Source organism: Triturus cristatus, chromosome 4_1 (genome assembly GCF_964204655.1).
Source record: "Triturus cristatus chromosome 4_1, aTriCri1.1, whole genome shotgun sequence".
Taxonomy (NCBI): Eukaryota; Metazoa; Chordata; class Amphibia; order Caudata; family Salamandridae; genus Triturus; species Triturus cristatus.
This window is the reverse complement of record NC_140585.1, coordinates 1285767582-1285782858: the sequence shown is the minus strand read 5'-3', so window position 1 is coordinate 1285782858 and position 15277 is coordinate 1285767582. Positions and strand designations below refer to the sequence as shown.

Genomic DNA, 15277 nt, shown 5'->3' with positions numbered 1-15277 from the left:
ACTGCATGCTCGTGAGCTCATACACTGCTCACCTGGCACAAAGCTCAATTACTGCATCCTCGTGAGCTCATACACTGCTCACCTGGCACAAAGCTCAATTACTGCATGCTCGTGAGCTCATACACTGCTCACCTGGCACAAAGCTCAATTACTGCATGCTTGTATGCTCATACACTGCTCACCTGGCACAAAGCTAAATTACTGCATGCTCGTGAGCTCATACACTGCTCACCTGGCACAAAGCTCAATTACTGCATCCTCGTGAGCTCATACACTGCTCACCTGGCACAAAGCTCAATTACTGCATGCTCGTGAGCTCATACACTGCTCACCTGGCACAAAGCTCAATTACTGCATGCTTGTATGCTCATACACTGCTCACCTGGCACAAAGCTCAATAACTGCATGCTTTGGCTAGCACCTCTTCAGAACATACTGGTAGACAGAACTCTTTTGTGAGACGGGAGAGGCGCAGGAGCGAGCCGTTTGCAGACCCCTAAACACGAAAAGACTGAACATTGCACAGGTGTATACTGGCATTTTGTGTGAGCTAGAGTGAGCTCCTGAACCAGCCTCTTTGCAGAGCAGTTATCATGGCTAGACCGACCTTTATTGTGCCGCGTTCACGCCTTTCCATTGCCTTTATAAATTAAAAATACCTACTCAAATCTTGAATCATGTTCTTGCAGCCCCAGTGCACTTTACTTCCTCCGTTACGGTGGGTTTGGACAAAAGAAATTGTGAAGAGTTGAATCAAAAATACTTTTTTTTAAATCTGACTGTCTAGTTAAGAATAACAATTGAAATTATTGTTTTCCTAGGAGATATGGTTACAGTAGATGAACTGAAATATTTTGGTGATCCGCAAGGAAACTTTAAAATCCTCAAACCTTGGTGGGATGTTTTTACTGAATACCTCACAGTATTGATGCTTATGGTAGCTGTTTTCGGAGCCACATTGCAGGTAAACTGAATCCTTTTTCTACATTACCAGATTTTAATTAACGTTAATGTATAAAGTTGTGATGAGACAGAGGACACGTTGTATCAGCACAAATGCACTTGGCCTACTCCTGAACCTTGTAGGGTCGAAAGTAACCAGTGCAGGGGCCATGGATGGTCCCTCAATTCATTTCAGCTTTCTACCTAACCTAGTGGGTTTTCTTACACAAGTGATCTGTTTCAAGAGCCCTTTGATGGGTGTTCAGTGTCATTGCCTCACCACCAAGAGTTGTAGACTCTAGTGGGTTGTAAGAATCTACCTTCTCCATAACCAGGTCATAACATGAATTACAAATCGTATATGGTCGAAAGTGCCTACATTGTACACTGTAGAGTGTTAGTATAAAGAATAATAATTGTGCCTAAAAAATGAATGTGGGCTTTCTGTGTTGTACTGCTAAAATAAAAATAAAAGATCGAAGTCCCTAGTGCAGTAGTCATGTGTCTCCTGACCCCTTGTTTTTCATTTTGACTCACATGTTATATTTTACTATGCACTCGGGTGTTGTGTGTGTGTGACTCGGGTTATGAATCCCATTACAGGTGTTACAACCAACATGGTACCTCTTTATCATGAGTGACTGTTGTTTGATGTTTGGACTGTTGCAGTATCGCAGATTGGGGTTGTTGGACTTGGCCCTTTTTGCAGGGTCATCCCTGAACTTTTTGCCTTCCTCCTATATTTATTCTGACCTGTTGTTGGCTGTCTTATGACTCTGGGCACTTCACCACTGCTGACCAGTGCTAAAGTGCATATGCTCTCCCTATTGTAAACTGATGTATGGATTAGTGATTCCATGATTGGCTGGTTTGGTTTACCTGTCAGACCCCAGTGCAGTGCACCAGGAGTGCCCAGGGCTGGTAATCCAAACACTGCTGGTGGGCTTGCAGCACTGGTTGTGCCACCCACAGAAGCAGCCTGTAAAAGTGTGTCTAAGGCCTGCCATTGCAGAGCCTGCGTGCAGTCTGGTACTGTCATGCTGACTGGGTAAGTGCACCCACTTGCCAGTCCCTAAACCTTCCCTTTTCTTCATATCAGACACCCCTATGGTAGGCCCAAGGGCAGGGAACATTGTAAGGATAAGGTAGGACATGCCCTGGTGTGTGTGGCATGTTCTAATAGTGAATTACAGCCATTTTAGTTTTTCACTATTACAAGGCTACCTGTTCTCCATAGGCCAGAATGGGCAGTTTGGTTATTACATCTTATAATCCTAACTGAGGGAACATGGTAGAAAATCGGATTTAGTATGCCTGAACTCAGAATGATAAAATACATCTTTTAGTGAAGTTGATTTTAACATTCTGTGTTTGAAAATGGCACTTTTAGAAAGTAGGCATTTTCTTGTCTAACCATTTAAACCTGCCTCTGCTAGGCTGTGTATTCCTTGTCTGGAGTTTGAGTGACAGGTCTGGGGAATTCCAGGAGACAGGGTGAGGCAGCCCAGTGGTGAATAGAGTGATCTGCATCTATATCGGAGAAAGGAGTTGCACCTGGGACCTGAATAGAGCTGGGCCTTCCCTCCACAATGCTGGCTCCACCTCCTGTGGTGCGCCTGATGTCTCTGCCCAGCAAAACACACAAGATGATGGACGGAATGTTGCACAATGGCAAAACACTCACCCCCAGTCACAGATCTGGGTTTAATCCATCGTTATTTTGCTCACCACACCACCCCAGTTCAGACATGGCCATATGCAAATCAGTCTTGACCCTGTGCCTCATGGGAACAGTCCAGCCCGAACTGCCAAGCCATGTCTTCCCTGGACCGGAATCAAGCATCCTAGGACCGGTTTCTGGCTATCAGCCGTAATCAGCCAGGATAGCTTGACTCCAGTGGCGTAGTGAGCACGGGACCCACGTCTGGGCATACCCTTCCCACATAGGGTGAACAGCAAAACACACAAGATGATGGACGGAATGTTGCACAATGGCAAAACACTCACCCCCAGTCACAGATCTGGGTTTAATCCATCGTTATTTTGCTCACCACACCACCCCAGTTCAGACATGGCCATATGCAAATCAGTCTTGACCCTGTGCCTCATGGGAACAGTCCAGCCCGAACTGCCAAGCCATGTCTTCCCTGGACCGGAATCAAGCATCCTAGGACCGGTTTCTGGCTATCAGCCGTCATCAGCCAGGATAGCTTGACTCCAGTGGCGTAGTGAGCACGGGACCCACGTCTGGGCATACCCTTCCCACATAGGGTGAACAGCAAAACACACAAGATGATGGACGGAATGTTGCACAATGGCAAAACACTCACCCCCAGTCACAGATCTGGGTTTAATCCATCGTTATTTTGCTCACCACACCACCCCAGTTCAGACATGGCCATATGCAAATCAGTCTTGACCCTGTGCCTCATGGGAACAGTCCAGCCCGAACTGCCAAGCCATGTCTTCCCTGGACCGGAATCAAGCATCCTAGGACCGGTTTCTGGCTATCAGCCGTCATCAGCCAGGATAGCTTGACTCCAGTGGCGTAGTGAGCACGGGACCCACGTCTGGGCATACCCTTCCCACATAGGGTGAACAGCAAAACACACAAGATGATGGACGGAATGTTGCACAATGGCAAAACACTCACCCCCAGTCACAGATCTGGGTTTAATCCATCGTTATTTTGCTCACCACACCACCCCAGTTCAGACATGGCCATATGCAAATCAGTCTTGACCCTGTGCCTCATGGGAACAGTCCAGCCCGAACTGCCAAGCCATGTCTTCCCTGGACCGGAATCAAGCATCCTAGGACCGGTTTCTGGCTATCAGCCGTCATCAGCCAGGATAGCTTGACTCCAGTGGCGTAGTGAGCACGGGACCCACGTCTGGGCATACCCTTCCCACATAGGGTGAACAGCAAAACACACAAGATGATGGACGGAATGTTGCACAATGGCAAAACACTCACCCCCAGTCACAGATCTGGGTTTAATCCATCGTTATTTTGCTCACCACACCACCCCAGTTCAGACATGGCCATATGCAAATCAGTCTTGACCCTGTGCCTCATGGGAACAGTCCAGCCCGAACTGCCAAGCCATGTCTTCCCTGGACCGGAATCAAGCATCCTAGGACCGGTTTCTGGCTATCAGCCGTCATCAGCCAGGATAGCTTGACTCCAGTGGCGTAGTGAGCACGGGACCCACGTCTGGGCATACCCTTCCCACATAGGGTGAACAGCAAAACACACAAGATGATGGACGGAATGTTGCACAATGGCAAAACACTCACCCCCAGTCACAGATCTGGGTTTAATCCATCGTTATTTTGCTCACCACACCACCCCAGTTCAGACATGGCCATATGCAAATCAGTCTTGACCCTGTGCCTCATGGGAACAGTCCAGCCCGAACTTCTGGCTATCAGCCGTCATCAGCCAGGATAGCTTGACGGCTGATAGCCAGAAACCGGTCCTAGGATGCTTGATTCCGGTCCAGGGAAGACATGGCTTGGCAGTTCGGGCTGGACTGTTCCCATGAGGCACAGGGTCAAGACTGATTTGCATATGGCCATGTCTAAACTGGGGTGGTGTAGTGGGCAAAAGAACAATGGATTTAACCCAGATCTCTTGACTGGGGGAGAATGTCTGCATTGTCAGCATTCCGTCCATCATTTGTTTGTTGTAATGCTTTTCGCCCTAAGTGGGATGGGTATTCCCAGACGTGGGACCCGTGCTCACTACGCCACTGGAGTCAAGCTATCCTGGCTGATGACGGCTGATAGCCAGAAACCGGTCCTAGGATGCTTGATTCCGGTCCAGGGAAGACATGGCTTGGCAGTTCGGGCTGGACTGTTCCCATGAGGCACAGGGTCAAGACTGATTTGCATATGGCCATGTCTAAACTGGGGTGGTGTAGTGGGCAAAAGAACGATGGATTTAACCCAGATCTCTTGACTGGGGGAGAATGTCTGCATTGTCAGCATTCCGTCCATCATTTGTTTGTTGTAATGCTTTTCGCCCTAAGTGGGATGGGTATTCCCAGACGTGGGACCCGTGCTCACTACGCCACTGGAGTCAAGCTATCCTGGCTGATGACGGCTGATAGCCAGAAACCGGTCCTAGGATGCTTGATTCCGGTCCAGGGAAGACATGGCTTGGCAGTTCGGGCTGGACTGTTCCCATGAGGCACAGGGTCAAGACTGATTTGCATATGGCCATGTCTAAACTGGGGTGGTGTAGTGGGCAAAAGAACGATGGATTTAACCCAGATCTCTTGACTGGGGGAGAATGTCTGCATTGTCAGCATTCCGTCCATCATTTGTTTGTTGTAATGATGTCTCTGCCCTGCACTCTGAAAGGAAAGAAGGAGTCATGTAAACAAAGTGCTCCAGGACTGACCAGAACTGGTTTGGACTAGGCAAAGGCCCCTCTGCCTTCAGAGGACAAAGGATTTTGGGGTATCAGTAGTGGGACCCTGATCCCAAGAATTTAGATCACTTTTGGAACAAGAAGAAACATTTACTGAGGAGCGGAACCTGAAGAAACTGAGGAGAGACTATCCCTAAGATGAAGTACTGCTTGGGGGATTGGCCTGCAGGGGTTTGCCTGACTGCCAAAGGAAGGAGAAGAGACTTTTTGTGCTTATTTCAACTTGTAAGGATCTCCAAGGGCTTGAGAGAAGAGCTTGCCTCCTGTTGAAGTCTCAGGGACAACAGGCTTCAACCACCGGCTCCCCAAGAGTTCTTTGGAATTGCCTACTGCTGTTTTGGGTCTTCTGAGGGACTGCGAGTCGCAAGGAGCTGGAAGCGCGACTCAAGAGGAAGAAGCGTGTCACCGTTGCTGCTGCTGCTGTTGCATCTTGGATGTCGCCGCTGTAACTGTCGTATTGCACCGCATCGAGAGAAGCGTCTCGCAACGCCGAAAAAGCATGTCGCCTTCGCAGCCGCTGGGGCTGTCGCATCGCACCGCATCACGAGAAGTGTTTCGCATCGCGGAGGAAGCGTATCACCGTCGCTGCTGCTGCCGTGGCATCTTGGATGTCGCCGCTGTAGCTGTCGTATTTCACCGCATCAAGAAAAGCGCCTCGCATTCACGGAGAAGCGTGCCGCCATCGGAGCTGCTGTCGTCGCATGACAGAACAAGGGTGTCGCCGCTGCAGTTGTCGCATCGAGCGGAAGCGTCTCGCAACGTCGGAGAAGAGTGTCGCCCCCAAAGCTGCTGTCGTCGCATCACTGGACAAGGGTGTCGCCGCTGCAGCTGACGCATCGAGCCGAGATCTCTTGCAACATCGGAGAAGCGTGCAGCATCAGGAAGATCTTCATGTCTTTATTTCTTTGCACCAAACTTTCATCGCATCAACATCGTTGCAACACTTTCGTTGCCCGGCGTGTCTCATCTAAAGGTACATTGACTTAAAGTGTCGCATTTAAGAACTAAAGAGACTTAAGCTAAATTCTACCTTTTTAAAGTAACAGTATTGTGGATTTTTGTCATTTATGGTCTTGTGGTAAATCTATATAAAGAATACTTATTTTTATGTAAAACTTGTGTGGTGTCCATCTGTAGTGTTGTCACTTGATTACTGTATGTGTTCACAAATGCTTTACACACTGCCTCTGAGATAAGCCTGTCTGCTCATGCCAAGCTACCAAGGGGGTGAGCCAGGGTTATTTTAGGAGTGTACCCCTTTATCCTGACTAGAGGAGAGGGTCCCTATTTGTCACAAGTACCTACCTGTGTCAACTAGAGACCTCCAATTCTAACATTGGTGGTCAGCGGTGAGGATTCTGGACTTGCATTTGTGACTCATATACAGTGATTGGTGAACACTACTAGTGTGTGCAGACCAAACGCAACCACATACTGTTTTTCATTTTTTTTGGTGCCCTCCTGGAAGTTTTTTTGATACTATGACTCTGGTTAGTTGTTGCAAAATGGAACTCGACTTCTGGCACATGTTTGTCTATACAATGAAGGAGCTAAGTGTGGTTTGCAAGGAAAGAGGTCTGCCTGTGAAGAGAAGGTCCAGGGAGGATCTAGAGGCATCCCTATTTCAGTACAGTCTGAGTTACCCAGCTGGAAGGCAACACTACCAGTTGAGTCTGAGAAGGAGGAATTCCCTGAAAGTGAGAGAGAAACCTGTGCCAACTAGAGACCCTCAATTCTAACAGGGGTCATCTACGTTTTGTGGGTCACAGAGGTCTCATAATTTCAGAGCAGGTTTCAACCAGCCCAAATTATCTTGAAAGGCAGTCTGCATATGATTAAGGATACTCCGTCAATCAAAACCAAAGACAGGCTGATAGAACAAGGGCATTAGGACTGTTGCAGTATCGCAGATTTGGGTCATCTACTTTTCGTGGCTCACAGAGGTCACATAATTTCATAGCAGGTTTCAACCAGTATGGACAAGGATACCCTTATTATATTCAAATACAGTCGGCATATATGATCAAGAATACGCCTTTTCTCAAAACCAAAGACAAGCTTATCGAAGGTCTGCAGGAAGGAAAAAAGGTTCCTCACAAGTTCGAACCAACTAATGATAATCAGAAGAGAGCCTGACTCCCAGCTTGGCTCCTATTTCCGTCTAGTCCCCAGAAGCTGCTGGGGGGGTGGGGGGATTTCTTTTTTTCCTCCAGCTTGTAAGAATATAACATCAGACAAATGGGATTTACAAATTGTCCAGTCAGGCCATACATTGGACTTTATCCAGAGACCCGCAGTTTGTCCATCAAGAAAGGAACATTATCTTCATTTGAAGCAGCTGCACATGGAAATTCTCATTCCTCTTTCCAAGGGAACCATAGGATTTACCCTCAAGTCACAAAATAGGCATGGCTTCTATTCTACATTCTGCCTAATAAGAAAGAAAACAGGTCAATGGATGCATATACTAGATCTCAGAGTGCTGAACACTTTTCTAAAGAAAAATATCATTTGAATGCTTACCCTGCAGTAAGTGCTCCTGATGGGGAATTTTTTGACCTCCCTGGATCTTCGGGATGCTTATTTCCACATACCTATTTTTTTTGTTTAAATCTGTTCTTATTAATTTTTCAAAGATTACATCATCATGAAAGATAACATGTATCATATAAAGGTGACCATATAGCGAACCATCCTTCAACGTTCAAGAGATATTACAATTAAATAGTGATATATGGCAAATATACATTTTGATGTTGTGGGCTCAGTTACAAGCTGAATCTCAGCAGACAATGCATGTTCAACAAGGATAATAGCCATCATACCTTATTAATGTGGTTCCATTTGCGTTTTGTGCAGAGTCTTGGCGGATCAAACAATTCGGGCAAATGCACAGACGTTATAAGCAAAAACAAACAACAGAAACTCAAAACTGGCAACAGCAGCATATATCGACTTCCAGATGTGTGCTCTACACCCTGCCCCCCCCCTTTCAGTGGCCTCATCCTCCTCCCTGTCCCTACAGATCATCATCTCCACCCACCGCCTATGCCATGGCGGACCTTAGGTGTCATTTGGTGTGCATGCACTTACATGGCATTGCAGACGCTTGCTGTCACAGTGTACCCATCCTCCCTATTAGGGCACCTCCCCCACTCCCTAGTCGCCCCTCAGGGTCGTTTCCCTCAGTGTGCATCAGTGCCTGAAGTAATCACTCCCACTGGGCTGCCATAGGTGTCTTTCGTAGCCCCAACGTTTCTTATTTCCACATACCTATTCACTGAAAACACAGTAAGTACCTTTTTTTTAATAAAACTTTTTATTGATCTTTTAGCATTACAATATGCACAATACTCATTATAACCAAGAACAACAGTACACTTTAGAGGCATATCTTTCAGACAATGCAATTTGAGAAAGGCACATTTGTTATCCTTATCATATAGAAGCGGGCTTGCCATTCGCATTACAACACAAAACAATAAAATCGAATCTAGCATAGCTATACCTTATGTCTACTCAGTCGTTGACATCAGATTTTTTAATCGTCCCGCGGGAGTTTCACATATATTGCCTCGGAATTCGTTCCATTTACCCCATATCTTGGACCATTTCCTGGGGCAGCCTCTGTGCATATAAACTGCTCGCTCTGCCACCATTGCACTGTCCATATCACATCCCTATTGTCTATAAGTGGGAGACCGCCATGTTCCCCAATTCGGGACTATATTCCGCTTTGCAATCATCATTACTAGGGCCGCCCAGTCCTGCATCCTCAGGCTGAGGTCGGTGGGCTCCCATATATTCAGAAGACACATTTTTGGTTCTGACGAGAGTGGCTCCCCCCACCCACGAGAAGGTGCCTAGGACTGATGCCAAATAGGAAGCTATCTGCGGACACTCCCAGATGGTATGATAAAACGTGCCCGGCAGACCACATTCCCGTAAACAGAGAGGAGTGGGCGATCTACCCAGTCTGTGTAGTGTGGTACGCGTGTAGTAAATGTGGTGAAGGATTTTTAGGTGCACCAATTTGAGTTTGGAAGAGATTGTAACCTCTTGCGGTGACGCGAGTGTTGCCTCCTGCCGCTCCAAATCATCGACCTTTCCAACATCAGTTTGCCACCGGTGCCTCAGAGTCAGTGTGGGGTCTGCTTCATTGTTTTTTTTTTTTTTTTTTTTTTTTTTTGCGAAAACCTTTATTGTACATAAAAATCAATACAAACATGGGCCTACATCCACCAGGGCCGGCCGCTAATATATACATGGTCAACAACATCAAGGCAGCAACAGACCCCCTGGGGCCCAGCCGAATTAACAAATTACTGAGTGCACCTCAGAGGTTATTAGGATACATAGATTTTAGAAATACAAACAAAGAAAAAATAAAATAACACCAAAAAGCAAGGCGGAAACCATCAAAAAAGGGGCGTCTAACCACATCCGGGGAACTACACAACACATACTCCACCCTCAGGTGGACAATGAGGATGAGCAAGGGGGAGGTGGGGGCGACGGGAGAGCCACAACCGTCTACAGGTAAAATGTAATAGTCCGGGAACCTCAGGATCAGGGGGACAAGGCAGCATCAGATGTGTCCACGAGGGGGGGCGTGCAGATGTTCCCTCGGTACGCGTTCCACTGACCCCAGATTCTACCCCACGCCCCCGGCTTACCCCGAGACACATACACAGTCTTCTCTCTGCACATGCACCAATCCATGTTCTCCTTCCATACTGACACGGTGGGAGGCCGCCGGGAACCCCAACGCTGTGCGATGTCCCTCTTAGCAATCATGTTCCCAAGGGCCGCCCACCGAGTCTGAGCCGCATTATAGTCATTAGGCTCCCACACGTTCAACAAACATCGGCGAGCCTCGGGCAACAAAGCGACCCCAGTGACGCATTCCATGACAGCATGCACCCGGCGCCAATACTCCGCCACCTCACAGCACTCCCAGAGAACATGGAGAAAAGTGGCGCTGAGCCCACAGTCGCGCCTACAGAGCCCGTCTTCAGAAAAACCCATCAAAACGAGGGCCCGTCACGTAAACACGGTGGAGAATTTTAAGCTGGACAAGACGGAGACGCGCGGGTATGGCCACTTCCTTAGGGGAGGACAGCGCAGACTGCCAATCCTCATCGTCCAGTTCCACACCATCCCCGGTCCACGCCTCCCGAAGGCGCACGAGGAGATCCGCCCGAACGTTTATTAGTTTTTTATAGATAAGGGAAATAGTACTGTCGGGCAAGTGACCGTCGAGTATGCGGTCCTCGAGTGGCGAAGACACAGGGACTGCAGTCCCAGCCCCGAAGGCCGAGAGCAAGGCGTGCCGAACCTGGACGTACCGAAAGAACACCCTCTCACTCAATTCGTACTCACCGCACCCTTCACCCAGAGGTCACCTACTCTACTGATGCCAATCGTGTCCCAACGCTCAAAGCCCTTCGTCGTCCAGAGGCTTCCCAATCTTTCAGACGCAAGCAAAGGGGTCGCACCCGTCAAACGCTCATTCCAGCCCATGGCCACATTCGCAGCCCTCCACACGCGCACAGCAATCTTACTGGGACCGGTTAAGTTCCTCCCAGCCGATCGAGAGTAAAGCGCTCTGTTAAAGTTGCCGCCAGGCAACAAAAATCTATCCATTTCGAAAGCCGGATTCGGACCAGGAGCGTACGTTGCATGGTTAATAGCAGAGAGCTGGGAGGCCCAATAGTACCTCCTGATGTCCGGGAGCACAATGCCCCCGTCATACCAGGGGAGAGTCAGTTTTGCAAGAGCAATACGTGCACGACCATCCCAAACAAGCCTCCTCTGTAAGCTCTCCACTTCCTGGAAGTAGGCCTCCGGAATAATATCAAAGGAGTTCTGAAGTGCGTAAATGAATCGGGGAAGAGACATCATTTTAAAAAGCGCCGCACGACCGAGGGGAGACAAGGGAAGCTTACGCCAACGGGCCACGTCTAACCTCAATCTCCGAAGTGGAGAGAGGAGATTATGCTCGTAGCGGACCGCCGGGTCCAATGAGACGTACACCCCCAGGTACGTAAAGCCGGAGTGGGACGCCTTAATGGGAAAACGAGAAGGCAAGAGAGGAAAGCCACCGGATATAGCATAGACACAAGATTTGGACCAGTTAATAATCAAACCAGAGTTCTTGCCGAAGGAAGTAAGGATGTCAAAGAGCACATTTAGTGACTGACGTGGTGAGGTGAGGTACAAAAGAATGTCATCCGCGTACAACGAAACTCGATCCTCGAAGCCAGGGGCCCACTGGATCCCTCTTATCGACGGTTCCCAACGTAGCCAAGCAGCGAGCGGTTCCAAAGCCAGAGCGAAGAGCAGGGGAGACAACGGACACCCCTGCCTAGTGCCCCTCCCAAGAACGAAGGGCCGGGAAACCCTCCCATTAACGACAACCTGAGCCAAAGGAGCAGCGTATAAGAGTTTTTAACCCAACTAATAAATCCCGCCCCGAATCCAAACTTTGCCAGGGCGGCCCAAAGATACGGCCATTCTATCGTATCAAAGGCCATCGTGGCGTCCAAGGAAACCAAGATGGCCGGCTCTGAAAGATATTCTGCCCTTGCAAGTACGCCATGTAGGCGCCGCAAGTTAAGGGCCGTATTCCGGTGCGGGATAAAACCGGATTGGTCCGGATGCACCAGGTCACAGATAACAGTAAGCAGGCGATTAGCAAGAACCTTGGCAAGGATTTTCGGCTCGGCGTTCAACAGAGAAATAGGCCTGTACGAGGTGCAACGGTCCCGAGGCTTACCGTCCTTGGGAATCACGACTATAGTGGCCAGACGTTGGTCAGCAGGAAGAGAACCAAGTTCAAGCGACTCCGAAAACATACGACGGAGAAATGGCGCAATTTTATCCGGTTGCAGTTTGTAAAGTTCAATAGGGAGTCCGTTGCCTGAGCGAAGGGAACGAATCGCGGTAGCAATCTCGTCGACCGATAACGGGGCATCTAACTGCTCACGCTCATCCACCGACAGGCAGGGCAGTCTGCTTCATTGTTAATTAATTTTCGATATGTCTGAGAGATGGCCTTTTTACACATATGATCAGTAAGGAGCCTGTCCTCCAAAGGGGATGTGTCTGGTAGCTGTGTTCCTGGTGGGATAACTCCCATGAGTGCGTGCCTGATTAGCAGGTATCGGAATGTTTCGGTTGGTGCCATATCGTACGTGACTCTTAGGTGAGCAAAAGCCGCGACATCCCCTTTCTTCCACAGGTCTCCTATTTTGGAGATACCTATGAGGTCCCACTGTTTGAATCCTTTAGTATGCCGCAGATTGCCTAGCTGTCGGGTGTCCCAGAGTGGTGTATTACGCGTCAATACTCCCTCCCATCCCAACGCCCGCTGCGCACTGTGCCATAATCGCACCGTGTGGGCTGTTGGACCCCTAAAACATGATCAGTTGGAAGGACATATCTGTCCATACGGAAAGCTGGTTCGTCCTGCGAGGCACGCAGCCACTGATTAATGACCATGAGCTGCGAGGCCCAATAATACAGTTTTATAATGGGCAAGGTGATACCCCTGTCGTACCAACTCTTCACTAATTTATGAAGTGCTATGCGGGCAGGCCTTCCATCCCATAGAAGGATGGTGACCTCAGCGTCGATTGCCTTAAAATATGTGGAGGGGACCGGGAATGGGGTATTTTGCAGGGCATATAGAAATCTGGGCAAAGCCATCATTTTAAACAGGGCGTCCCTCCCGAGCAATGTCAATGGTAGCGCTCTCCAATGTTTCACATCTTATTGGAATCTCCTGAGTGGACCCATGAGATTCTCTTCAATAAAGTGTGTGGACTGAGGCGTGATGTTTAGGCCAAGATATCTAAAACCTCTGGTTGCTAATTGGAGGTCTCAACCCAACGGGAGTCGTGGTAGGGGGGGCATGTAATACGTACAGGAGTGATTTTGCCCAGTTTATAGTGTATTCTGAGACTTTCCCATAAGATGCACAGATATCTAACAGGCTGATAATGGATCGCGCCGGGGATGTCAAGTATAGCAGCACGTCGTCTGCGTAAAGTGAGATATGGTCCTCCCACCCCATGGCCCATCTCATTCCTCGGATAACCAGGTCCTGCCTTATCCATGCCGCTAGCGGCTCCAATACCAATGCAAATAGGAGTGGCGATAGAGGACAGCCCTGTTTGGTACCTCTCCCCAATGGAAATTCATCTGATATACGGCCATTCACTACCACTTGTGCTAGGGGTTTATTATATAGTAGTTGGACCCATGCGCAAAATTTAGGGCCAAAACCCATACGCTGCAGGTCTGCAAAAAGGAAAGGCCATTCGACAAGGTCCAATTCCATGCGGGCATCCAAAGAGAGAATGACGGCGTCCTCCTGTATGGTAGATATACGCGCCATGACTCCTCATAGGCGCCTCAGATTGAGCGCCGTACTACGGCCTGGCATGAACCCGGATTGGTCCGGGTGAATCGACGTCGTGAGATGCGGCTGCATTCGCATCGCCAATGTTTTGGCTAGTATTTTCGCTTCCGCATTGATCAGCGATATTGGCCTGTACGACGTGCAGTCCTCCGGTGGTTTACTCGGTTTATGAATTGCGACAATCGTCGCCAGGCGCTGGTCTTTAGGTAATTCTCCCCTGTCTAAACTATCACAGTACATATTTAGCAAGTGGGGCATGAGTGAGGTGGCCTCCTTTTTATAAAATTCTATTGGTATACCATTAGGCCCCATCGCCTTTCCCGTGTGCAATGCTCCCAGTGCCAGTGCCAACTCGTCTGACCTCCAGTTCTTGCGCAATCTCAGGCATCAACACGGGCAACCTGATGTCATGGAGGAAGGCTATATTATCCGCAACTGTGGCTGTAGACGCGGGGGTGTACACCTTTTCATAGTGTGCTGCGAGGGTGTTCGCAATCTCAGGAAGTACCTTTGATTCTCAGTTTGATTCTTCTGGTTGGAGGTGCTTCCTTTTGGGCGCATATCAGCGCTGAGAATATTTACCAAATGTCTCGCTCCACTTCCAGCTTTTCTCAGGAGAGAGAGTCACCAGGTTCTCCTATACCTGGATGACTGGCTAGTCAAAGCACCATCTAGAGAAAAAAAACAGAAGCTTCCATGAAGGCTTGCATTAATATCTTCTAGGCTTGCATCAATATCTTCTGCATTAAAAGTCCTCCATTGGCTACCGCTACATAAGAGAATCCTTTTTAAAATCCTTTTAATCACCTACAGAGCCACGCTTAAATCAGGACCTAAGTACCTCTCAGCCCGGTTCTCCCCCTACATCACAACCAGGACTCTCAGGTCCTCCTCAGCCAACCTCCTTAAACCGCCCATTTTCAGATGTATAACAAAAGGAGGAAAAACAGTGGCCGCCCTGGGGACCAATGCAAAAACAACAGCTGATGGACAGAATGCAGAACAATGTCATACATTCACCCCAGTACAGAGATCTGGACCTAAATCCATCGTTTTTTTGCTCACCATGCCGTTCCAGATTGAACCCAGCCATATGCAAATCAGTCTTGACCTTGTGCTTCATGGGAACAGTCCAGCCCGAACTGCCAAGCCAGGTCCTCCCTGGACTGGAAACAAGCATCCTAGGATCGGTTTCGGGGTTTCACCCCTCTTCAGCCAGGATAGCTTGATTCCAGTGGCATGGAGAGCACGGGACCCACGTCTGGGCATACCCTTCCCACTCAGGGTGAGAAAATGCAAAAATAAAAGTTGATGGACTGAATGCAGAACAATGTCATACATTCACCCCAGTACAGAGATCTGGGCCTAAATTCATCGTTTTTTTGCTCACCATGCCCTTCCAGATTGAACCCAGCCATATGCAAATCAGTATTGACCCTGTGCCGAAACCGGTCCTAGGATGCTTGTTTCCGG

The 15277-nt window shown here is 48.7% G+C and overlaps 1 protein-coding gene across 2 annotated transcripts in view; it reads left to right on the top strand.

The window, feature by feature from the left end:
* Positions 1-15277, top strand: part of LOC146856590 (volume-regulated anion channel subunit LRRC8A-like) — a 276776-nt gene that overhangs the window by 148632 nt on the left and 112867 nt on the right. For both annotated transcript variants that reach the window (XM_085650749.1, XM_085650748.1), the window contains one exon: positions 822-964. In XM_085650749.1, the coding sequence (XP_085506875.1) occupies positions 827-964 (138 nt within the window). In that variant the 5' untranslated portion in view covers positions 822-826. The remainder of the gene's footprint in view (positions 1-821; positions 965-15277) is intronic.